Source organism: Erythrolamprus reginae, chromosome Z (genome assembly GCF_031021105.1).
Source record: "Erythrolamprus reginae isolate rEryReg1 chromosome Z, rEryReg1.hap1, whole genome shotgun sequence".
In the NCBI taxonomy this organism is placed as follows: Eukaryota; Metazoa; Chordata; class Lepidosauria; order Squamata; family Dipsadidae; genus Erythrolamprus; species Erythrolamprus reginae.
Window position 1 is genome coordinate 128,273,982 of NC_091963.1, and position 25,834 is coordinate 128,299,815.

General features: G+C 42.0%; 1 protein-coding gene across 1 annotated transcript in view; it reads right to left on the minus strand.

The window, feature by feature from the left end:
• Window positions 1–14,016: 14,016 nt before the first annotated feature.
• The window catches only part of LOC139175877 (sarcoplasmic/endoplasmic reticulum calcium ATPase 1), a 36,296-nt gene continuing 24,478 nt past the window's right edge, over window positions 14,017–25,834 (minus strand). Inside the window, exons 14-22 of the mRNA XM_070767240.1 lie at window positions 25,501–25,719; window positions 23,639–23,974; window positions 22,883–23,103; window positions 22,481–22,683; window positions 21,695–21,780; window positions 21,436–21,569; window positions 19,910–20,027; window positions 18,826–18,943; window positions 14,017–14,100 (exon numbers count right to left, since the gene is read on the minus strand). Coding sequence (XP_070623341.1) covers window positions 14,078–14,100; window positions 18,826–18,943; window positions 19,910–20,027; window positions 21,436–21,569; window positions 21,695–21,780; window positions 22,481–22,683; window positions 22,883–23,103; window positions 23,639–23,974; window positions 25,501–25,719 — 1,458 coding nt within the window. The 3' untranslated portion in view covers window positions 14,017–14,077. The remainder of the gene's footprint in view (window positions 14,101–18,825; window positions 18,944–19,909; window positions 20,028–21,435; window positions 21,570–21,694; window positions 21,781–22,480; window positions 22,684–22,882; window positions 23,104–23,638; window positions 23,975–25,500; window positions 25,720–25,834) is intronic.

Consider the following 25,834-nt stretch of genomic DNA (forward strand, 5'->3'; position numbering starts at 1 on the left):
TATTGTAAAACCAAACATCCCTACAAAAAAACATAGCATGCATAAATTGTAAAGGCCTAAGGGGAAAGAATATCTCAGTTCCCCCATGCCTGATGGCAGAGGTGGGTTTTAAGGAGCTTACGAAAGGCAAGGAGGGTGGGGGCAATTCTAATCTTGGGGAGGAGTTGGTTCCAGAGGGCCAGGGCCGCCATAGACATGGGGTGGAGATGTAAAGCTGGGTATCATCAGCGTACTGATGATACCTCACCCCATGCCCTTGGATGATCTCACCCAGCGGTTTCATGTAGATATTAAATAGCAGGGGGGAGATGACCGACCCCTGAGGCACCCCACAAGGGAGAGACCTCGGGGTCGACCTCTGACCCCCCACTAACACCGACTGCGACCGACCGGAGAGGTAGGAGGAGAACCACTGAAGAACAGTGCCTCCCACTCCCACCCCTCCAGCCGGCGCAGAAGGATACCATGGTCGATGGTATCGAAAGCCGCTGAGAGGTCAAGAAGCACCAGGACAGAGGATAAACCCCTGTTCCGGGCCCACCAGAGATCATCCATCAACGCAACCAAAGCAGTTTCCATGCTGTAACTGGGCCTGAAACCCGATTGCTGGGGACCTAGATAATCGGCTTCTTCCAAGGACCGCTGGAGCTGGAGCACCACCACCTTCTCAACAACCCCCCCCCATAAAGGGAGGGTTGGAGACTGGACGATAGTTATTAAGTACGGCTGGCAGGGCCGCCGATAGACGGGTATTACTGGGAGTGGTGTCATGGGCCCGGGCCAATGGGGGGCCCGGCGCCCGCCAAAAACTCCCCAACCCCGATTGAGACAAACTCTGCCACTGCGGAGCTTCTCCGACCGCGGCCCACACCAAGACAACAAAAGAGCCAGGGCTTACACGACCGGTGAGGGGGGGGGACTCCCTTCCGAAGCTCCCAGGGGATCCCCTTCCCTCCCACAGCCGGGAGGGGAACGAAGAAGGGGGAAGCGAAGAGAGAAGGCTGGCAGGCGCCAGTTTTTGTATGGCCCGAACGAGTCGCCTCTCTCTCTCTCTCTCCGTCTCTCCCCGCCCGGCCGCAGACAAAGGAGCCGCTCGGTGCCATCCTGCAAGGCGCAGGGAAGGTGGAAAGGGTGGGAGGTGGTCAGATCTCTCCCCCCGGGGCAGGGGAGGGAAAGTGGGGGCGAGGCAAGAGAGAGGGGGGAGGCCGGAAGGAGGGGAGAAAGCGGGGAGGCTTGGCCGCCGGGTAGCTGAAAAGGAAGAAGCCGGTTTTGGAGCTGCCCCCTTAAAACGCGAAGCGCGGAGCCGGTGCGGGCACCATGGCTCCGTCTTGCAGGAGGTGGCTCGCCAACGAGGGAAGCAAGCATCTGCTCGCGACGGCCAGCAATGCTGCTGATAGCAACCACCCGATTGCTGGGAAGGCGTCTCAAAAGCCTCCTCAGAGGGTTTAAAGCAGGGGCTGGAAGATTGCCCCCCCCCCGCGCATTTTGAAAGGGAGAATCCAGCAGTCAAAAGAGATGAGAGCTGATCATTGTGAGTGCTGAGACAGAGTTGTAAAACTTTGGAGAGATCGGTGAGGGTTTGGTAGAGGGAGGACGAAGCTTCGGAGAGGGAGGATGAAAAGGCAGGAGGTTGTTCAAGCAGCTGCAGGGATTCACTTAATGACTGTGGCAAGAAAGGTGGTAAAGTGAGGCAGAACTCAGTTAATAACCGTCTTACTCAGGAGATAGAAACATTGGCCTCATTGGTTCATTTACTGATGGTTCAAAGTCGCAACGGCCCTGAATAAAGTGACATGGCCCTTTTTAACACTTAGCACCTTCGCAGCAGCCCGATGATCGGAGGATCAAAACTTTGCTGCCGTTTCATTTTTATGACCGTTGCTGTGTGTCCTGAGGTCACGTGACCCCCTTGTCTTTAGACAAGCAGAAGTCAGCAGGAAAGCTGGATTCGTTCACTCAGCACCTGCATTGATTTGCTTACCATCTCTGACAAATAAGGTTGTAAAATTGGGCATAACTCACCTGTCTTCCTTAGCAATGGAAATTCTAATCCCAATTATGATCATAAATTGACAATTACCTCTATAGGGTCATAGCACCACTATATGTCCTAACACCTGCAGAAAGGAAAACTGCACATTTATTTTATTTATTTATTTTGTCCAATACACAATAAGAGTTTTAGTGGGTGTGTATATATATAGATTTATCTACCACGTCTGCTGGAAGTTTGTTCCAAGGATCTACTACTCTTTCAGTAAAATAATATTTTCTCATGTTGCTTTTGATCTTTCCCCCAACTAACTTCAGATTGTGTCCCCTTGTTCTTGTGTTCACTTTCCTATTAAAAACACTTCCCTCCTGGACCTTATTTAACCCTTTAACATGTTTAAATTTTTCGATCATGTCCCCCCTTTTCCTTCTGTCCTCCAGACTATACAGATTGAGTTCATTAAGTCTTTCCTGATACGTTTTATGCTTAAGACCTTCCACCATTCTTGTAGCCTGTCTTTGGATCCGTTCAATTTTGTCAATATCTTTTTGTAGGTGAGGTCTCCAGAACTGAACACAGTATTCCAAATGTGGTCTCACCAGCACTCTATATAGCGGGATCATAATCTCCCTCTTCCTGCTTGTTATACATCTAGCTATGCAGCCAAGCATCTTACTTGCTTTCCCTACCACCTGACTGCACTGTTCACCCATTTTGAGACTGTCAGAAATCACTACCCCTAAATCCTTCTCTTCTGAAGTTTTTGCTAACACAGAACTGCCAATACAATACTCAGATTGAGGATTCCTTTTCCCCAAGTGCATTAGTATTTTACATTTGGAAACATTAAACTGCAATTTCCATTGCTTTGACCATTTATCTAGTAAAGCTAAATCATTCACCATATTACAAATGCCTCCAGGAATATCAACATCTCACTAAAATAATGCAAATGACCTATCATATTTTTCGGAGTATAAGACGCACCTAGATTTTAGAGGTAGAAAATAAAGAAACAATAATTCTGAACCAAATGGTGTAGTAATATATTATTTAATAAAATACCAGTGTAGCAGAATACCTTTTACAACCATGTACACTTTTTACAAACTCCAAACGTGGACTTCAACTCACAGAATTCCTTCTCCAGTCGTGCTAGCTCAGGAATGGGAGTTGAAGTCCACAATTCTTAAACTTGCCAAGTTTGAATACCCTTGCATCTCTAACTCCTAACCCAGGGGTCTTCACACTTGACAGCTTTAAGACTAATGGATTTCAGCTCCCAGAATTCCTCCTCCAGTCATGCTAGATGGGGTAATTAGAAGACAAAAACACACCTGTTTTTGCAAAAAAGAGACTGTTTTTTGCCCATTTTTTTGTAAAAATGGGGTGGGCAAAAATTTTGGGAAGCCTGCAGGGAACTCCTAAGTGCTGGGGGGTGACAAAAATGCCCCCGTTTTTGCAAAAACAGCCCACAAAAATTGGGGTATTTTTGGCTTTTCCCAGTCCCCAGGAGGTCTCTGTAGGTTTCCCAGGCCCTTTGCCCACCTGATTTTTGCAAAAACATGGGAGAAAAATTGTCCTTTTTTTTTTTTTTTTTGCAAAAACTGGGACATTTTTGCCATTCCCCAACACCCATGAGCTCTGTGCAGGTTTCCTAGACCTTCTGTCCATCCCATTTTTGTAAACAAAACAGGCAAATTTTTCACAAAAATGGGATGCTGGGGCAAAGATGGGTATATTTGGTGTATAAGATGCACCAAAATTTTCACCCTCTTTTGGGGGAGGAGGACATGTGTCTTATACTCTGAAAAATACCGTGAATCCTTCAATTCCCCACCATCCAGTCAAAACTGAAGAAACGTCTTGGATGAGAAGTGAAACATCTTCGAAGAAAAATCAGAAAGTCCAGTTGCCTCTTGAAAGAGCACCTTTGGATATGCAGATGTTGATAGGTGTTTCAGCCACTGGCCAAATAGCTTCCAGCACCCCAACTTGTAAAACATTTTTTTCTGGTCATTTCGCATTCACATTGCAACCAAAGACTCATGTCAGACTGCCTTATTTCAGCTAACAGGCAATAATGGCTGTTTCTGGCCCAGGAAATTCAGTGCATTTTTTGCAGGCATGCTGCTAATGTTAATCAGTCATCTCGTGGTGATGGTTTGGGGAGGGGCTGCTGCGGTTTTCAAAAATGTTTTGCAGCTGGGGCCAATGATGGATGTGTGGGCAGAGCTCTAACAGCCAGCAACAGATGCTTAAATTAACCACTATATAGGACATTTTAGCCCAAGATTTAGCTGAGCTGCAAAATAGGCAGCAATATCAGGGTTTTGCCAACCTGGAAAACTAACAATCTTTTGCATACATAGGTATTGTTTCTAACCATCTTTCTTTCTTTCTTTCTTTCTTTCTTTCTTTCTTTCTTTCTTTCTTTCTTTCTTTCTTTCTTTCTTTCATATTTCTATGCCGCCCAATTCCCGAGAGACTCAAGGCAGATCACGACAAAAATAATTGTGGATCAATATAAAAGCATTTCAGTTTAAAATAATTGCAGTCACCCAAATGTGCTTTGTGATGTCACACACAAGCACCACCATTTTATATTGTGTGAGATAGGTGGCAAACAAATTTAATACGGTATACTGTAAACAAACCAACAAACCAACAATCCAATATATTATGTCAGAATATATTTGTATTGCAAGTTACTTTTACACACACACACACACACATGGATCACAGGTGGGCCATGGTTTTCTTCGCTGCTGGTTTGCTCCTTGATGCGCCGTACATGTGTGCATGTGCATTGCTAAAAAAACAGCTTATGTGCATGTGTAGAAGCAAATGTAGAAGCAAGGTCTTCTAGTCCAACCCACTGCTCAAGCAGGAGATCCTTGTACCATTTCAGACAATTGATTTTCCAGTCTCTTCTTAAAAGCTTCTAGTGATGGAGCACCCACAACTTCTGAAGGCAAACTATGCCAACGATTAATTGTTCTGCAGGAAATTTCCCCTTAAGAACATAAGAACATAAAAAGAGCCATGCTGAATCAGGCCAAAGCCCATTGAATCCAGCATTCTGTGTCACACAGTGGCCCACCCTCCCTTTCCCCTGACTCCCAACAAATGGTACTTAGGTGAATCCTGCCTGCCTCAACCAACATAGAGGCGGCACATGGACATCCGTTTCAATAACCACCGATACACTTGGCATCCATGAATCTATCTAATCCTACCTTGAAGCTATCAAGGCTGACAGCTGTCATGACCTCTTCTGCAAGTGAATTCCATAAACCAAGGACCCTCTGGGTGAAGAAATATTTCCCTTTATTTGTCCTCACTTTCTCACCTATGAGCTTTAGGGAGTGCCCCCTTCTCCTAGTATTGTGTGATAGAGAAAATAATTTTTCTCTATCCACCTTTTCATGCATGACTTTATACACCTCGATCAAGTCACGCCTTAAACGCCGTCTTTCAAGGCTGAAGAGACCAAGGCGTTGCAACCTGATTTCATAAGGGAGATGCTCCATTTCCTTATTTCTAGGTAGATTCTCTCTTGATTCGTTTCCATCCATTCCTTTTTGTTCTGCCTTCAAGTGCTTTGGAGAACAGATTGACCCCCTTTTTTTATATATAAAAGTCTCTTTGTCGTGGTTCCAAGTAATGCTCCTAATCAATTCAAGATTCTGAGGCCTTGGCTCCCTCAAAAATCCTGTTTATTGGGTACATCAAAACAGCATGATGTCAGGTCCCATAGAACCCTACCAGTGTTGTACATGCTCCTGATCCGTTGGAGGATGATGAAGATATTGAGGACTCGGATTCAGATAGTGTTTATGAAGTAGTGGGGAGCCTGGGGTTACAGGTAGTAGACCAGGTGGGAGGCCAGCCACAGGATGGGGCTATGAGTTCAGGATCTAGTGAGGGAGAATCAGACGCTCGCTGGGTTAACCCTAAATTCAGAAGAATTCAGAAATGTAGAGAGCAAAGGTCTGGAAGATGATATTAAGGAGAGGGATGGGTTAAATATTGTAGTGAGGTAATTGGCACGTCAGGGAGAAGAAGGGTGGAGTTTCAACGTTGCTGAAAAGAAATATAGATGTGTTTTCGCCACGGTAAAGTAAGCCAAAGTATTTTGTATTGTATTTAGTCAGTGCTGCTGTGTTTTTTAAAGCTATGTAGTTAGGAATTAAATCTTGTCTAAGTGAAGCAGGAAAAGGAATGTGAGAAATGCGGCTAAGAGAGAGATAAGGGACCGAGTGATGTCTGGAATGTGTTGAAATACAGGAGAGCAGAGAAATAAACAGAGTTGCTTTATTCATGAAATGATGCATTTAATGAGAGTTATTTGTAATTACTAAACTTCTACCAGAAACCAGAACAACCAGGACACCCCATATTCTTGTGGGGAGGGCCTAGATGTATTTCTTGCTTTATTACTATTTTCTTCCTGTAGTATGTCTCTATTGAATTTTGATATACCTTCTTGAGAATGTAATAGGGGAAGGAATGGTTAGAACGCCATCTGTTTGTCTCCAGCAAGCTACATCTGGGAACAAATTCTTATCACCTTTTCAGCTTGTGCTTCTGAAACCAAGTCCGTACCTGCGGATTGGCTTGCCCTGCTCCGGACTGAGGGGAGGTGTTGGATCTGAATAATTGCAGAACATGTGGTTGCCTGATTCTTCTTTATTAGTAGTGTTGGGCAAACCGAACTTGCATAGTTCAGGTCCGTGCAGAACTTTGCGGTGTTTGGAATACTGAACCCGAACCTGTGTTCAGGTTCGGCATTCGCTCAAACACCACGGTGGGCGGGAGATGGAGGTGGGGAGGGCTCTGACTCAGCAAAGCTGAGTGAGGAATTCTGGGAGTTGAAGTCCACAAAGTCTTAAATTGGCCAAGGTTGGCTGGCTGAGGAACTGTGGGAGTTGACCCTCAGAGTGGAAAAAGCTCCTATGGTAGAAATGGGTGGGTGGATGCGGGGGAGAAATAGTGTTAAAAGCAGGAAGTGACCTAAATTGTTCTTTTTAATAAATGGATTTGTACTGTGCTTTGCTGTTGTGAGCCGCTCCGAGTCTTCGGAGAGGGGCAGCAATCAAATCAAATCAAATCAAATCAAATCAAATCATCCTGCTGCGTGCACCGGGGCGGGTATTTTGGGCTTGGAGGTGGCGCGGCTCTCCCCCCTGTTGCACCCATTGCCCAGGGCAGCCCGCAGCCGCCTGTCTCCTTTTATTTCTTACGGAAAAGGTCCGGCTGTGGCGTCTGAGTCTTTTCCGTAAGAAATAAAAGGAGACAGGCGGCCATGGGCTGCTTTGGCGGAAGATGGGAGGGCGGGGCCAGAAGTGTTGGGGTTGGGGTTCAGGTTTGGGTTCGGCGAACTTACCCAAACTCCGCCGCCAAGTTCGTCCAAACCCTCCGAACCCGAACTTTGTTGGGTTCACCCAACACTATTTATTAGGAATCGGGCCGTGCAACAAAGTAACAAGTAATAAGTCTAGTTGAAGTTTGTGGCAAAAGACAAGGCGTGCAGCTCAGCTCTCCCTTTTTAAAGGGCTTTCTTACTGTAGGCGCAGCTTTGACAGCTGTTTCAATTTTCCCACCCGCGGCTCTGCCAATCCGTGGCCAGGGCATGTAGATGAGCTAGTTCAAACATATATTTACATAACCTATTGACATATTCCTATTGACATGGATACATAACAGGAGGGGTATCTATCTCTTATGTATGAGAGTCCTCAGATCCTGCCATCTTTGTCTTGCTATCACTTTCTCCAGTTAAGGGCAGGGATGGGCTACTGCCCAGATTGGGGGGGGGAGGAACGCAGTAGGGTAGTGAAAATGGAGCTCAATCCCAGAACACCAAATTTGCACTGAAAGATGTTGAAAGAAAATGCAGGCCGTCCTGCATAAGCTACACCCACAGTGTGGTAGTAAAAATTTTGGTAGCCCTTCACTGGTTAAGAGCTACCAAAATTTTTACTACCATACTGTGGGTGTGGTTTATTTTGTGGGTCTGGCCTGATGGTCATGTGACTGGGTAGGAGTGGCTTGCCGGCCATGTGACCAGGTGGGAGTGGCTAGATAACCGTGTGATTTGACCAAGGATTTTCCAAGAACCTCAAAACAATACCCATATCAATGGACTCAAAACAAGCAGGTCATTGAATTCACCCACATCCTAGAAATGAACTGCCATAGAAAAGTGAAATGACAGAAACCTCTCACTTAGAATTTTGAAAGCACATTTTGAGCATTGTCAGAAAGGTGCCTTCATGATTAAAATAGCCACTCACAAAATAATCACTTACTCAAAGGCAACAATCAAAGTGAACCTCCCAAAATGCTCCATTCCACATAACAGTCTTGCAGATTACCAAACAAAATCAATGTTTCTGCCAAAACATTAGGTTTCAAGCATTATTCATTTTATTTTCTAGAGCGGGGTCCCCAAACTTGGCAACTTTAAGACTTGTGCATTTCAACTCCCAGAATTCTCCAGCCAGTTAGGAAGACATCTGATCTGTTCTGTCTGGGTCACTCCGGAAGCCAATACCAACCCAAAAAGAGAAGCCAAACACACCGGTAAAAGGCAAAGGCAGTTTATAAAATTCAAGAAAAACACAGGTAACAGAAAATGTCCTTACAAACAGGAAAATGCTGTATCTTCAGATATATCCACGAAGGCAAAAGTCCATGCAGCAATACAGGATTCTTGCTGCCAAGCCGAGGCTTTAGATAGCAGACCTACACCTCCCACGGGTCTTCCAAACTGCTGGGCCACAAGCCAGGAACAGAGATGCCGAGAACAAAGCAGGACACCGTAACTCCAATTGATAACACTCCACATGGCTTCAAGGGCTTGCCTGCCTTTTAAACCCTGCTGATGAGGACCACACCCAAACCCAGCTATTTCTAATTCAATGGTGATAATATTTCTTTAACTGCTCCTTTCTTTGCTCTGAACGTCTCTGTCGCATGTCAATGACAGCTTGTGCATCATCCCCTAATGATTCCAAGCTACTGGCTGGGGAGAGCCCCCCCCCCCCCGGGGCTCTCATGCTGTTCATCCTCATCCCATTTCTGGCTGTCCCCTCCCCCGTCTGACTGCTCAGTCCCCTCCTCTTCGCTGTCATCCTCCTCCGGGCATGGAGCCAGCAGAGACACAGCTGGTCCCTGAGCAGCCTCAGGCTGAACCACAACATGATCTAGAGAATATTATAGCCATTTGGAAAGGAGGGGGAGGGAGATTGCATAGAATGAATTCCAGATCTTATCTCCTTATACTTTTGTTTGTAGCACTTACAAACCTTGACACTTTTGTTTGTAGCCGAATCGCCAGCTTTGGGGTTTTTTAAACACTTTCAGGAAGAACGTAGAGGTTGCCCAAAGAGAATGCACCACATTTTTTTTCAACATCTTTTGGTGCAAATTGGGTGCTCTGGGGTGGAGCTCATTTTCACTACCCTACTGCATCTCCCCAGTCCAGGCAGCACCCCCCCCCTGACTTTCTCTCAATAAAAGTTTCGTTTTGAAATAATGCCTGTTTCAAGAGTTCTGTTTTCTTGAGGAGATAGGAGAGGCAAGACCTTACACAAACACATGGTCAGATGTGAAAGCAACACTGAATAATTCCCGCATTTTTGGTATAATTAAAGAATAGATACCATCGCCTCTTGTGTCACAGGTTATGTTAGCCAAACAAGTCGATGATTAACTTCTCAGCACTACCTCCTGCTATTACTAGGGCACGTTGATCTGACCTTGGTTCTCAGGAGCCTTATTGTTGTTATATCTGGCACATTGGAAGAAAACAGTCTACATTTCATAAGCCCAGCTCCATCCCATAAATATGGCAACTGATAAACGAAACAAGAAAATATATGCTTTAGCTAGAATCATTTTGGGAGTTGACACTCTTTTGCGGCGAAGACAGAATGACACACGGACAAGAGCTGTGGGTTATATGGGTCACTTTATTAATTTGATTAAATAACACAAAACACCTGCAGAGATGAAGCCAAAGGGGCGGAAATTCCCTTTCAATAACATTTCTTTGCAACTAATGGGCAAACTAATGGGAAAGTTCGTTGCAGGGCAAGGGGATTGTCCCCACCGTTCTCTTGCCCCTTTGCTACGCCAGCTTTGCCATGTGGGAAGGCTCAGCCCCAGTCTCTGGCCAGCAAGCCTCAAAGGCATCCCCACTCCATTACTCAGGCGTAATCTGCCCGGAGGTCTTGGCGAGGGGTAGCCTATCACCATCCAAATGGTGCCCAAAAGGAGATCACACAGTTGCTGCTAATGCCCCTTTTCTGCCCCTACTTGCCAAAGTGACCAAATTACAAAAGCCAATTATAAACAGAAGTAAACTAAAGAAAAGCACCCCCCCCCCTAACCATTACCATCCTTTTTCCGCAATGTGGAGTAGACAAAAAAACAGTCTTGCCATAATGATGCCAAACCACAACAAATCCCTACTCGGACCCATGGGCAACCACTTTAATCACACTGAAAAGAGGGAGGGTCTTCAACTCCTGGCCAATGGGAAAAGGAAGGATCAGTGAGTGGGGAGGGCTTAAAAACCCCTCGCTGGGCCCACCTCTCCCAGCAGCCCCTTGGGCGCACGTTCGCGCCAGGCATTGTGGGCAATCTTGCGAGCACTCACAAGACCGCCCACCTCAGAAGAAAGCTGTTGGGTTTCACCACTCTACTGCATGCTTGCACTGTCTTATAAACACATCTCTATGGTCAGGCAGCAATTAACTGACCAGCGTGTCACCTTTTGATGACCAAAAGGGGCAGGTACTCTACAGACTATATAAACTTCTGCAAAGTAGATGCTCCTCCCTTCTGATCCTCTTTTGGCCCTGATGACCCTTCTTTCCACCTCCTTCTACCTCCTGTGTTCTCCATTATCCTCAGCTGAGGACACATGTGAGATCAATCCGAAGGCATCCTCACACATGGAAGCATATAGAAGTTATTAATATGTACTGGAATATAAGCATTTATGCCTGCATTCTGTAGATACATACATCAACAGAATTGTAAGTAAAGATTGCAGTTTATTTCATCTTTATGAAGGAGTGATCATTCATTGCTAATAAATGGGATTCTAAGCCACACAATTAATTTCTTGTCATGCTGAATCCATTGCAAATTAAGCAGGCTGAACTCTGCTAATATTAATAATATTAATAGTAATTAAAATACCCAACAAAAGCCGCCCGAACATTGAGGCCTCTGTGTTGCCTTCTCCTCACCGCAAAAGCTGTCGGAGGTGAGTTCTGCTGGCAGGCAATAGTATTTAGAACAGTACTATCATGTCACTCCTAATCCTTCTTTTCATTAAACTACACATACCAAATTCCTGCAAACATTCTTTGTGTGTTTTTGTTTTTAATCACTTTTGTTGCTCTTCTCTGAACTCTTTCCAGAGTCGTGACATTTTTTATATATCATGTTGAGCAAAACTGGACAGAATATTCCAAGTGTGATCTTATCAACAGTTGTTCCAGTCTTGTGCTTTTCAGATGAATTACAGTCTGTGCTCAAGGATTACTTTGTCGATTTTGCAACTGCGTTGTCTAGACTGCAGTTACCCACCATAAGTATTCTGCATTATGGAACTGCTATTATTCCATCTATGATTCCATTTGGCCTGCTCTCAAAGGAGGCATATACAGCATGTCTTCTTATTTGTACTTGAGAAGCCTCTCACTAGGACTTCCTGTTTTTGGAAGTCTTTCTTGAGTGATAATGCTAAGAATCTTTTTTATCTGGAAATACCCATTTTGCTGCTGGCAGAGCAGATTTGTTTCTGCCCATATAGTGTGATTTGCATTTTCTAACTGAATATTATAGTTTCAATCTGTCTCATAAAAAATAAACAATTAACAGCTTTTTCTTTCTTTCTTTTTTGCATGGGAGAGCCAATTTGGCAATGGCACCAGCTCCAGAGAAATCTCTTTGCCTGGTCTATTTAGGAAGAGGAATGATAAAGTGGCAAATTCTTTTCTTGCTTTTTCCCAGATGTTTGATCAGCTATTGGGTGGCGGTTAAAGGTTACATTACTTTCAAAATAAGAGTCAAACAAACCATAGTGAAAACAAGCACTTTCATGACAACTATGGTTACAAATGTTAAGATAATACCTTTGTAGGTGAAGAAAACATTGAATGTCTGCGTCCTGTGCAATCAAAAATGCAGAATTTTACAGAGGGGGAAATATACACTGCTTATTGTACTATAGTGGGCTAATTTACATAATATACTTTGTTATGATGTAGTTTGCTTGGGTTTTGTTTATGATTTATGGCTTAGGGTTGCTATTTTATTATTATTATTATTATTATTATTATTATTATTATTATTATTATTATTATTATTTATTAGATTTTACAGACAATTTTCCCTGGCTACCGTCTAGTTCAGAATTTTTCAACTAATTCCTTATATTTGGATTTTAGCTTCTAAAATTTTCCGGCCAGCATGGAACTTTGACAATGACTGTGTTTAACTAGAGAGTTTATGAAATTGAGATATTTGGAGGGTTCTTGTGGATGTGTATATGCATGCCACGCAAGCCCAATCAATTCTGATGTATCCCATGGGTCATGTTAAATAAATTGTTTTGTTCACTTAAAATGTCATCCCAGCCAGTTCAGATTAGTAGTTCCACATACAGGTAGTCCCTAGACTTATAATCATTTGTCATAAGTGATTTATGAATTATTTTTACACTAATGAGCCTTGCAGCATCCTTAGTCATGTGATCAAAATTACAAACACCAACTGATTCATATTTATGATGTGTGCAGGGTCCCATTCTCATGTGATCCCTTTTTGCAACCTTATTGCGAGCAATGTCGATGGGGAGGCCAAATTCACTTAACGATCATGTTTATTAACTTAACAGCTTCAGTGATTCACTTAGCAACTGTAACAAGAGTCAGCCTCCTCTGGGTCCTGTCAGCCAAACAATGCTGGCTAGTGAGGCCACAGGGAGGCCTTCTCTGTGGTGGCTCCGGCACTCTGGAACTATCTTCCCCCAGAGATTCTTAAACCCCTCCCCCACTCTTCTGGCCTTCCGAAAGGTCCTAAAAACCTGGCTTTGCTGTTAGGCCTGGGAAGGCCATTGAGCACTGACATCTTGCTCCAGCCTAATTGATTGATGGATGTTTTTTTTTTATCATGGAGTTTTAACTTTTGTTTCTTTTTTGTTATATTGCATTATATTTTTCATTGTTGTTCACCACCCTAAGTCTGCGAGGAGATGGGCAGCATATAAATGTAGACAGACAGACAGACAGAAAGACAGACAGATAGATAGATATCATAAAATGAGGCAAAACTGTCTTGCTAAGCAATAGAAGTTTTGGGTTCAATTGCGGTAATAAGTTGAGAACTACCTGTAGACTGTATTAGAACAGTTTTCAGTCCATTCCCCGATGACCCACAACAATAAAAGAAAAGCCAGAAATCTTTAATACAGTTAAGAGTTTATTCTTTAATATCAATAAATAAGCAGCTAGGAGAATCGTTTCATTTCCTCTAAGTTGAGGAGTTTCATTTGTTTGTTTTTCCTAACAAAATGTTTCCTTCTTTTTTTATGTGTGCATTAAAAAATCCAGTCCTGGGCTAGGAGGTGGTGGGGTCTATTCATGAGAAGAGAGAGGGGAGGAGGGAGGGAGGGAGGGGGGAAACGAACGTAGTGTGGTCACTAATGCGGAAAGCACTTGGGACGGTATTTGTGTGCATGTGTGCGCGCGTGAGCTTGCGTGTGCAAAGGCAAGGACGGGCAGGTGGCTCAAAATGTACAGAAGCCGAGTCGCTGGTGAGGTCTATGGGTTGGGTAGAGAAGCAGCTGGCAGGGAATGTGGCAGGGCATGCCAGCACTGTGGCCCACACTAGCAGTCCAACTAGCAGAGGGGGTCAAAGGGGGAGAGAGACACTATTAAATAACAGAGGGGCAGAAGAAGCAGAGGCGGGGCCGAAGACAAAACAGTGGGGTTTGGGAAATGGGCTGATCTTGACGGTTGGGGGGGAACGACGGGGTTATTTCCATGACGACTCAAGTGTTCACTTCTTTCCTTCTACATTGTCTGTAAAAAGGGAGGAAGAAAGTAAAGAATAAAAAGCAAAGAATGAAGATATGAAGACATCACCCCCTCCTCACATATACTGCAAGCAAGACAACTAACCTAGAAGTACTTCCTGCAAAAAATTGGTCTGTGGTTGGAATGCTAGAGGCCTAAATGGGGTTCTCCTCACTTTTCCAATAGCAAGTGGCATTCTGGCAAATTATTAATTATACTAGCTATTATTGTTTCTGATGCTTTCCCCTCTATCTCTACAAGTCTTTGTGCCTTCAGCTGGTTATCAGACATATAATCTCATAATCTAGTAGCCATATGTGTTTTCTTCATCTGTTGGGGAAAGCCACTCCCTTCTAGTTGGAGAAGGCATGCCAAATTCCATGGGTTCATTCTCCACTATTTTGAGTTCTCTTCCTCTTCCAACCATCACAATAAACCCTAGCAAGAATGTGCACTCCTCTATATTTGTTGAGGGTAGTTTTTAAAGTGCACTTTATGAATTCCTTCCTTAGAGCACTTTCTTTCCTGCCCAATCTTTTTGAGAAATGTTTATGACTTGTGTATATTTTTAATTCTCATTTTCTATACAATTTAAAAATGGCCCATGGTGTACTTAACACCTTCTATTTCTGATTATTATTACCATCATGGAATCTAGTGAATTGTTTAAATAAATACATTGAAATATTATCAATATCCACTAAGTTGGAGAAAACTGGCCCACGTGTTGCCTTAACACCGGAGAGACTAATTAAAAGGAAATCCATAATGCTGTGCCCAATGTTATGCTTAGAAAATGAGACAAACTATAAAATATATTTCTCCTAGAGATGAAGACTTCTCCTGACATGAATTATGGTAATTTCCAGATATTAATAAAAATAAAGCTTTTGAGGATTTTTCATAGTTTAAATTGGGTGCTGTTATCACGTGGAACAATATTTTTGTACATTGTTTCAGAAGTGGTGTTGATTTAAATTTTGCTAATTATTTATATAATATTCTGGTATATTATTATGGATTATGCTGGGTATTGCTGAGATCTTCTGATCGGAGAGGTATGTGATGGATGGATGCATGGGTGGATATGGAGATAGAGACAGAAAGAGAAATGGAGAGATGGAAATGGAGAAAGAGAGAGAGAGAGAGATGGATAGATATGGATAGAAATGGATATAGAGGTAGGTAGGTAGGTAGGTAGGTAGGTAGGTAGATAGATAGATAGATAGATAGATAGATAGATATTGATAGATAGCTAAATAGATATCGATAGACGATAGATAGAAATGGATAGATAGATAGATAGATAGATAGATAGATAGATAGATAGATAGATAGATTATTACATTATAATTTAGCCCCAAATAACTTTACTGATTAAGACCTAATTTTACACACTGAGTGGAACTTGCAATCTATGAAAAATGAGGTGCCTGGGAGCCCTAGAAAAATCAACGGATGATCACTGCCCTGGTTTCATACATGCTAACCCCAGCACAGAAAAGCTCACCCAACCCAACTCATTTTCTCTACAGCTTTGCCCAAGCATCCTCACCCACCTCTCAGTAGAATCTGACAACACCAAAAGCAGCAGGCCCACAGAAGGTGCGCATCACCCCCTATGCTGTCCAGCAAATGTATGGCCAAACAATGACTTAAATCAGACATTTGCCTAAGCATGACACAAGAGCAATAAAGGCACAGTTAGGCACAGTCAAGAAGGCTGTGGAAAGCAGAAAAGTCACCTCTGTAAACAGTGGTCAGTCTGAGACTATTTTCTCATTGAGCCCAACATAGTGAAATCAGAAGCATCTTTGAAAGGGCACCAAAGGCTAAGAATGGCCAGGAAAGGTACAATATAAGAAAAGGTATGACTAATCAAAGTACAATTTAGAATGTGTAAAATGGTTTGCATTGAAAGTTACCGCATCTTTTTCTTTTAAAGGATCTTATGAATGATTCAGTGGTTTCAAAACTGAACCCTAAACCACCCTATGATTCTTTAGAAATTTCTAAGATGTTCCTCAAAGGATGGGTTCAATAAACTTGGGCAAGTTTTTCTAAGCAATAATTTGTTTCCCTTACTTAGCTTCCTCTGCAACATAGGAACTGCAGAAGTCATAAGAGGCGGTGATGGCCATTTATCTAAGGGACGGTTTTCATTTTGTTAAAAAAATGCTCCTTTTTATCCTATTATGTTGGTATAGAAAGTAGGAGAAATAATTTTGACAGAAACATGCAAAATCCATTACTAGGGCAAAAAAGGGTAGAGCATATTTTATGTTTACAAATGACATAATATTGAAAATCAGGCCCTTTCTAATCATCTGTCTTTCCTATAACAACTGTAGAGAGTACGAGAAATGTCTTTGACAGAAATACACAAGATCCATCACCAGGGTGATTCTGTTATTATAGCCAAACTTAATAAAAGTATCCCCCCCCCCTTTCTGTGGAGCAGACTTCTGGATCGAGTCTACCTCCCAAATCTGATTGTCTTGTACTGTACTTTATTTTCTTACAGTTCAGTGAATTAAAGAAGGGTCTGTCTAACCCGCTTCTGAATATGCCTTTTGTGAACATAAAATATGATTTACCTAGGGGTGAAATCCAGCAGGTTCTGACAGGTTCTGGAGAACCGGTAGCAGAAATTTTGAGTAGTTTGGAGAACTAGCAAATATCACCTCTGGCTAGACCCAGAGTGGGGTGGGAATGGAGAATTTGCAATATCCTTCCACAAGGAGTACGGAGGGAATTGAGATTTTGCAGTATCCTTCTCCTATCACGCCCACCTAACCACACCCACCAAGCCACGCCTACAGAACAGGTAGTAAAAAAAATGGATTTCACCTCTGGTTTCACCCTGTTTTCCCTAATAATAAATCTTGCTTAGCTCTGTCAAAATAATTTCCCCTACTTTCTATACCAACATTACAGATACACTGTTTTGGCAATCTTAAATATTTAAATATTTTTAAATAGTAATTTAGATTTGTTGTAAATTGTTTTCACTTTGTTGTGAGCCGCCCCGAGTCTGCGGAGAGGGGCAGCATACAAATCTAAATACTGTAATAAATAAATAAATAAATCTTCTAAGAAAAGTTTGGTATTGTAATTTTGCTTATTTGTGTACCTTGGCATATAAACCAAGGTACCATTCCCAGCATTTCAATGAATTGAAATAGAAAGCAATCAGCAAAACAGATTAGCGTATTATTGTACCTTTCCTTCTCCTTCTCGCATCATCACTATTCAATATTATATATTTTTCATGTGATGAAGCATAAGGCGAAGGAAGAGAAGGATACACTTTTTGATTAGTCCTATATTCACTTTATCTATGTCTACTGTAAGGTATAGTCATTAAGGCTAGCTAGATCAACCTATTCTGTGGATTAGACATGGTTTTATATTCTCGGAAATATTTGAAGCTTTCTAAGTAGATATACAAAGATTCCTTGGCAGACATGTTAGTCCCACCACCTTAAAAATGCTCAATTTGAACCCTTTGGCAATTCAGCTTGCTCTGTGGGCATGGAATTTCTTGGAATAATTCTCTTTCAGGGAAGGATTTTCTGTCTCTTCCTAAGAAGCATTTTTTCTCCCCCTATGTAGCTGGATACTGGACAATGTCATTTGCAGCAAACAGACTGTCCAAGCAAAAAGAAAAAAGAAAAGAAAGAAACATTCTTCCCAGCTTCGCACAGATATTGCCTATTTTTCTGCATAGATCAACAGACAGATATAAAGGAATTGCCAGAGAACAAACAAGGCATGCAGTTGAGGGTTGTACAGTTAAGATACCTGGGAGACAGGATACAGAAGAATAGAGGGGGAAGGAGTTTATGCTACAGGATGGAAAGGATAAAAGAAGCCAGAGTTAACAGAGATTAGGAAGGAAGTTCACAAGAAAAGGAGAATATTATTAGTCTGGATAGAATGAATAAGTAAAATGAATGAATGAATGATTAGCAACCCATAAAGGAGGGGAAACTCTCTAAAATAAGCAAACAACTATTTATTCTCTCTTTTGTTATACTTTATTACACAGAACTCCCAGAGGTGCTTTTTCAAAAGGCAACTGGACTTTATTTTTCCTTGAAGATATTTTGCTTCTCATCCAAAAAGCTTCTTCAGTTCAGAACTGACGTTGCCTTTGAAAAAGCACTTTGGGGACAACCATGACCAGATGGATAATTGAGAATCTCCAATAGAAACTCAGACAGTTTCCATCTACTTTTGTGCTTTTTTTGGTGCAACAGATCTATTTTATCTTCAGAGCTAAAAAAAATGAAACCAAGGTTACGGGGCCAACTCTATCATTTTATAAAAGAGGCTCTGCCATCGCCTTTATCAGAATTGTACATTCCTTGGAACTGGTATCAGATGCGTCTAGATATGCTCCATGGAGTTCACCAGGAAGGAACCCTAGTGACCAAGGATCAAATCCTATTGTCAGTATCCCAATAGACAGGCTGAAGCCATTGTTTGAGTTAGAGACTTTGGCCTGCCACCTATATTTAAAGTTATAGATGGGAATTCTAGGCTAACCGAGGAAATACCAGAGGAAGGCAAGAAATAATTATGAAGAGGAAGATCAGAAGGGAAGGGGCACCCTATTTCTCTCCAACTTGATGGTTTTGTTTTCATGGATTCCCTCTGGGAAATCCACTTCCAGTAAGAAGGAAAAGGCAAAGGACTGGGAAGATAAGGTATGTTAGGGAGGCTTACGCTCCAGATAGTTCCGGGCAACGAATTTGAGACATTCATCCAGAAAGATGACAGGTAAGGATATCTTCAACACCACAAGCCAGTGATGCAAGTCCAAGTGTGTCAGTTTGAAGATCATCTGGAAAGCACAAGTAACAACAATGCAGACATCAACAGAGAAATGTTTATTTTCTTCTACTTTTCTACTACTTAGTACTTTAGTACTAAAATAATGTAAATGCACAGGGTACATTAGATATAATTGATTGAATCCTGATTAAAAATGTAATAAATGGCACTTGTTTTTGCCAGCAAGCAAGAGTTAAAAATCCTTTGATGAAGGAATTCTGGAATGAATTGGAGAACGCCTGAAGCATCTCTTTTCAAGCCATTAAAGTAGCTGTTTCTTCTAGATTGACTCTGCTGCTTTCAGAAGCTACTCTTAGATCAGGGGTCCCTGAATTTGGCAACTTTAAGACTTGTGGACTTCAACTCTCAGAATCCCACAGCTGTCCACAAGTCTTAAAGTTGCCAAGTTTGAAGACCTCTCTTTTAGAAATTTCTATGTGAGTGTACATGCATGCATAGCTGCTTCACCTGTTATTTTTCCCAGCAAGCAGAGGTGGCAGTGCATATGCACACATGAAGAAGGAGCCAGAATCAGTTTCTGAAACAGCTGAAGAAGCCTGGAAAAGATTTCTCCAGCTAGAAGTACAATAGATCAGCTGTTTGAATTATTTGGGGGAAAGGGACATACTGCCATGCATTCTGAAGTATTTTTTCTTTTTCTTGATTTCTGTAAAATTCAGCAAAAAGTGGGAGTGCAGTCCTCTAGCCATTTGGACTATGCCATGCCTCGGATTTGAAGGCAAAAAAGGTTCACCAGCAGGAATGAACCCAGCTGCTATTCCCTAAAACAGCTGGGCGTGTTGGTCATGTTTTAAGTGCCACTATGATCCTGGAAATGATACAGTTGTTTTAAAGGGCTGAAGAAAAGTTGCTTTATTTGTGCCTCTTCAGACTCCATGGCCCGCTTTATACTTTTGAATTCTAAAGTAAAATCCCCCAGCCCTCATTGATCAAAAATATGGTCACTATTACTTACAGGCAGGGGATCAACGTAAAGGATGACAAAATGCAGAGACATGGAGAGGCAGATAGATCCCAGAAGCCAGAAGTTAACCCAGGGAGGCATCCGTACCAAGGACTGGTTCTCTGATAGGCTATATAGCAGAAAGTAATGGGAAATTAAATCAAAGTTAGGATTTCCACTCTGTTTTTGAAACGAGAGCTTCCAGTCTTAAATAATCATTCAGTGCAAATATATAGCGACTAGTCCTCCAAAAAAAATCAAAATATATGTGAATTGAGCAACTTTCCTTTGAGCAAAGGGCTCATTAGATCAGTGTTTCCCAACCTTGGCAACTTGAAGATATCTGGACTTCAACTCCCAGAATTCCCCAGCCAGCGAATGCTGGCTGGGGAATTCTGGGAGTTGAAGTCCAAATATCTTCAAGCTGCCAAGGTTGGGAAACACTGCATTAGATAGATATCTCAGTTCTGCTTGGAAGGTCCCACCCCTGGTGCATTTGAGAATTACGACAAAGTGAGTACACAGTATTGGAATTTGGATGCAAAATTCAATTAATCTCAGACTTCGTTTTAAATCAACGCCTTTAAGATAGGAACATAAAAACTTAAGATTTTAAAACGTATGATCAGAATGGGAGAGCCAGTGATTGTAAGCACTTGTTCTTTGCCCTCCCTTCTGAACACTAAAACATAAATTAATTATGCAAATAAGTAGATGTTTTAAATTAATGATACTTGTCTTTAGAGTTTGGCAATAGTTCTGCTGCCATAACTAGGAAACACTGTTTTTGTGCTAATTAATCTTGGCATGCTTCAGCAAGCTGCCCTTCTTTTATTGTGAAGACCAGAAAGGGACAACTTGCCATAGCCAACTCAGTGTGGGATAACTCACTGTAGGATAATTTAACAATTTTATTTAATTATTTAATATATATATACATATATTTCATTTTTGTCATTGACATTTCATTCTGTCCCTCCTTTTGCATCCTTTCTTTAATGATTCTATTCCACTATTTCTTTAATATTAGTGTAACCCTTGTCCTGAGGTGAGTTGGCTCCGTTGAGTGAGTTGGCCATGGCAGGTTACCTACAGTGAGTTGGCCGTGCTGAGTTGATATGGGCCAATTGTCACAGACCTTGTGAAGACACGTCCACAATAAATGAGATGTAGCTGACTTACAATGCTATTCTTCAGATATTCCTTGGTTCCCTATAATGCTATAAAAATTATTCTCTGGTGTTTTGCATGAAATGTAAGTTAACTCCAAATATGAGTTTTTGCACATTACTAAAAAGATGAATTAAAGCTGAATCTCTAATATTCTCTTTTTTTGTTGTTGTTGTTGGCATGGACTATGAATAAGCTTCACAGAGAACCTTAATTTGTCCTTCTTCATCATCCTGCACAATTTGGAAAGCTGGAGAAAGCATAAGATTTGCACAAGGTGAAAACAAATGCATGGAGAAATACTAGTGAAGATGTGCAAGGCAGTCCCGCATGAATGAAGCCATGGCCTTCATCATCCCCCATTTTACCTGTTGAGTGCATTGCACATCTCAATGGTGACCAAGACGGACAAAGCCATGGTCATGGGGACAGAGGACTCAAAGATCTCACAGTCAAAGCCTTCAAAGTGAGGGTGGTCTTCTGTACATTGCATGAAATGGGACTAGGAGAAGAAGAAAAGAGTGGGGGGAAGCGAGATTAAGATTGAACAGGGCATTTCTGAATTTAAAAATCCTTCATTCCTCATATGATACTTGTCTCCCACAACTTAGAGTGCGCAAAACTCACCAATTGATGGTAAGTCACTCCGGGTCCATCCTCAGCATAGATGAACCACCAGGCAGCAGCCCCAACAGTGGCTGCTCCGACGTATACTGTAGGCAAAACAAAAAGGGAAAATTATCGTGAGCAAAGAAAAAGCCAGTGACAACAGAAAAGAATATCTTGTCAAGGATGATTGCTGAGAAACTAGAATTAAAGAGCTGCTTTGGTTTCTTCCTTGCGCCATGATGGCACAGTGGTTAGAATGCAGTAGTGCAGGCTAATTCAACTCACTTCCAGGAGTTCGATCCTCACTGACTCAGCCTTCCCTCCTTCCAAGATTGGTGAAATGAGGACCCAGATTGCTGGAGTCAATATGCTGACTCTATAAACTACTTAGAGAGTTCTGTAAAACCCCTTGGATACAAATCCAAGTGCTATTGCTATTATTTATCTAGTGAATGCATATTTTGCCCTAGCCCAGGTGTAGGTAAAGTTGGCTTTTCTATGACTTGTGGACTTCAGCTCCCAGAATCCCTGAGCCAATCATGCTAGCTGCCCTAGCCTAATGGCTCTGTTTGCAAACATGTAATAATAAGTATGAGCAACATGCAACTGACTGAAGAATAAAGATGCAGAAGATTTGTGCTTGCCTAGGATGATACAGATTGCTGAGCTGAGATTATTGTTAGGTCGTATAAGACAAGACAGACTTAGTACAGACTTGAATTCACAGTTAAAATATAGGGCCAAAATATATGATATAGGCCTAAAGCTAGACCAAGACATCAGCTATGGGAGGAGAGCACCTACTTCCAATGGCCATGTAGCGGAAGAAGAGCCAACCGCTAATCAGGGGCTCCTTGGGGCTGCGTGGTGGCCTGTTCATGATGTCCAAATCAGGGGGGTTAAAACCCAAGGCAGTGGCTGGAAGCCCATCTGTCACCAAGTTCACCCACAGCAGTTGTACAGGGATCAAGGCTTCAGGGAGACCAAGGGCAGCAGTAAGGAAGATACTGGGATGGGGAGATGCAGGAAAAAAAAGACACACATGAGATCAAAGCATCTCTGGAAGATAGGGACATGTGATATCAGAAGGAACAGATCTTTCCACCATAGTTACTCAGTATTGATTTGTCCCTCCTCAAAACCATTTTCCAGTCAACATGGTTTAGCTTTGAAGCTGATCAGATGATAGCGTGCGAAGCCCCTTACCAGACGACCTCACCCACGTTAGAGGAGATGAGGTAGCGAATGAATTGTTTCATGTTGTTGTAGATGGCCCGGCCTTCCTCCACCGCAGCCACAATAGTAGAGAAGTTATCATCTGCCAACACCATTTCAGAGGCAGTCTTGGCAACTGCAGTGCCAGAGCCCATGGCGATTCCGATTTCGGCTTTCTTCAGAGCCGGGGCATCATTGACACCATCACCGGTCTATCAGGAGACAGAAAGAGAGAGGAAGGAGATAGAGAGTTAACTGAGATAGAAAGAAAGAAATATTGGAAAACCTCCAGGTTCCAAAACTCAACAATCCTCTTGGATGAGGGGTAAATTATTATTAATTATTATGATTGAATCACTAGGTGGTCCTCCATTTCAAAAAAGAACAGAAAAGAGGACATTAAAAAGATCTTAAGTGAGATGGGAAGCTACCCTGTTCCTAGAAGAATGAAATATCTTAAAAAGGCAGGATAAAATATTTCCCCTATAAGATAAATAAAAATCTTAAGGGAGACAGAAACTGAGAGCCCCAGCTCCCTCCTCTCAGCAGATACTTTGTGCCCAAGAAAGACTGGACCAGCCTATCTACAAAACAAAAGATATTCAGCAGATATATTCTCATTTTGCCCAGAAACATAAATATATGCCTCTAGTACCTAGGATCAGTCCCCTGGTTGTGAGACGAGAGCTCCACCTCTAGCCCACCACACCACTCCTTCCCTGCCCACTTCTATTCCCATCTACTCACCATGGCAGTAATCTCATCGAAGCTCTGCAGGAACTCCACAATCTTTGACTTGTGCGTGGGCTCAACCCGTGCAAAGCAGCAAGCTCTTTTGCAGGCTTCCCGTTGCTCACCAGAGGGCAAGTCATCAAATTCCCGGCCAGTGTAGGCCCTACTGGTCACGTCTTCATTTTCATGGAAGATTCCAATGCGGCGACAGATGGCAATAGCGGTACCTTTGTTGTCACCAGTAATCATGATGACACGGATACCAGCTTCACGGCACAGTTCAATGGATCCTGAGACTTCTTTGCGGGGAGGATCCAACATTCCTACGCAGCCCACAAAGGTCAAGTCATTCTGTGAAGGTCAGAAAAAAAGATTACAAGCCGGCCTGTGGAATCTACTAGCCCAGACATCCTTTCACTAGATAACCTCCATCTGGTCTTTATAGCAGGTTTAAACCATGTCAAAGACGGGAATGTTTGCAATTAAGATAAAAAAAGGTACAAGATGAAATCTCTGATCATCTTTTCAAAGAGTTACAAAAACATGGATTTTTGTAACCAAGTGGTGACACATAACAACTTTGTTATTTATGGTACTGACTTTTTTTAATGTTGTCATTTGTAAGCTATTGAGTTGCCTCAAATGTGGAGAAATTTTTAAAATAATGAATAAATAAAACTTTCATTGAATAGATCTATTATAATATGGTTGCTTGAGGGGAGAATTGGATTAAAATTTCCTCAAAGTTTGTGATGATAGGGAGCTTCTCCCAGACTAACCTAAGTTACAGCTCACTTGTGCATACAGGAGGGGGAAGAGTTTTATGTGCTAACTCAAGTTTCTTGGTCAAGAAATAAAAAAAGTAAATAGGGAAGAATTAATAAGAGATAAAGAAGGAATATTTTAAAAGTTCGAAGTACAAACGCTGGGTTCTACTTTATTCTTCATAGAATGTTTTGAAACAAAATGTCAATGCTAATTTTTATATTGGTGCCTTATATCACCTAGCATGACTTCAAAAACAGGATATATGGTTCAGTGGCTTGCATGAACTAGGCAATGGTGATTTATTCAGTAAACTATGTTTAAATACACCCATGGTTTAATATACAGTTGCTTCAGCACATTGCTTATATATCCAACATATGGAGTAGCCTATTGTCCTTCAGTATTATCAAGAAAGCAGAGGTTGAGATGAAGGAATTGCTCTTGTGTGAGTAAATATAAAGCAATTGCCTTCCATTTTTGCCACCAGGACTTTGGTGTAACTTTAAAGATCAGGGATACAAGTCATTCCCACACTCCATAATCAAGCTAAAGTAAATCAAAATGGTTTTTTTCCACCTGCAAAGCATGCATTTCTCTTTATGCACACTTGCACATGAGAAACATTTGATGATAATCCATGCTATATTATCTTAACATGTGTTTACTGAACTTTACATTTGATACTGCCCTGAAAATACTGTTTAATTCAGTTTCATCATTTCTTTCATGAGAGATGTCTCCCCTTGGAAGGTGACCTAGGAGTTTTGGCTATCTTTCGAAAACTTTCAGGTCAGCTTCCAGGGGAGGAATCTCTTTGTAAGAAAACAAGAAAATAAATTAAACAGCATTTTGGGGCAGTATAAAATATAAAGCCCAGTGGCTATATTTTAAGACAATAAAGTAATTTAGGCTAAAATGCATATATAATCTTCAAGGTAAACAGTATTCAGAATATCGTAAAAATGTTGCATCCTACCTTGGTGACTTTACGAATTGTGGACTTCCTTTCCGGGAATTGAAATCCACAAGTCTTAAAGTTGCCAAGGTTGGATACCCCAGTCCTATAGCTTTCATTAATAATCTACTGCTGGTGGTTAGCCTTACTTTACCTCATACTCAATAAATTTGGTGGCATCTTCTAAGATCATATCTTCTCTCTTTGGTGGGGTGTCACGAGTGGCCAATGCCAAGCAACGGAGAGTATCCCGTCCTGTGCCCCATTCCTTGATGACTCCCAATATATGGTCCCTAACATTGGCAGTGAGGGGAACTCGTGTGGTGCCCACACGGACATAGTTGCAACGATCAATCACACCCTCGGGAGCACCCTATGAAGATACAACAAGCATTGTCACTTGTGGAAAAAGTAGATAGAACAGAAAGCAATGTGACTACCATATTTTTCAGAGTATAAAATGCACCTTTTTCTCCCAAAAAGAGGCT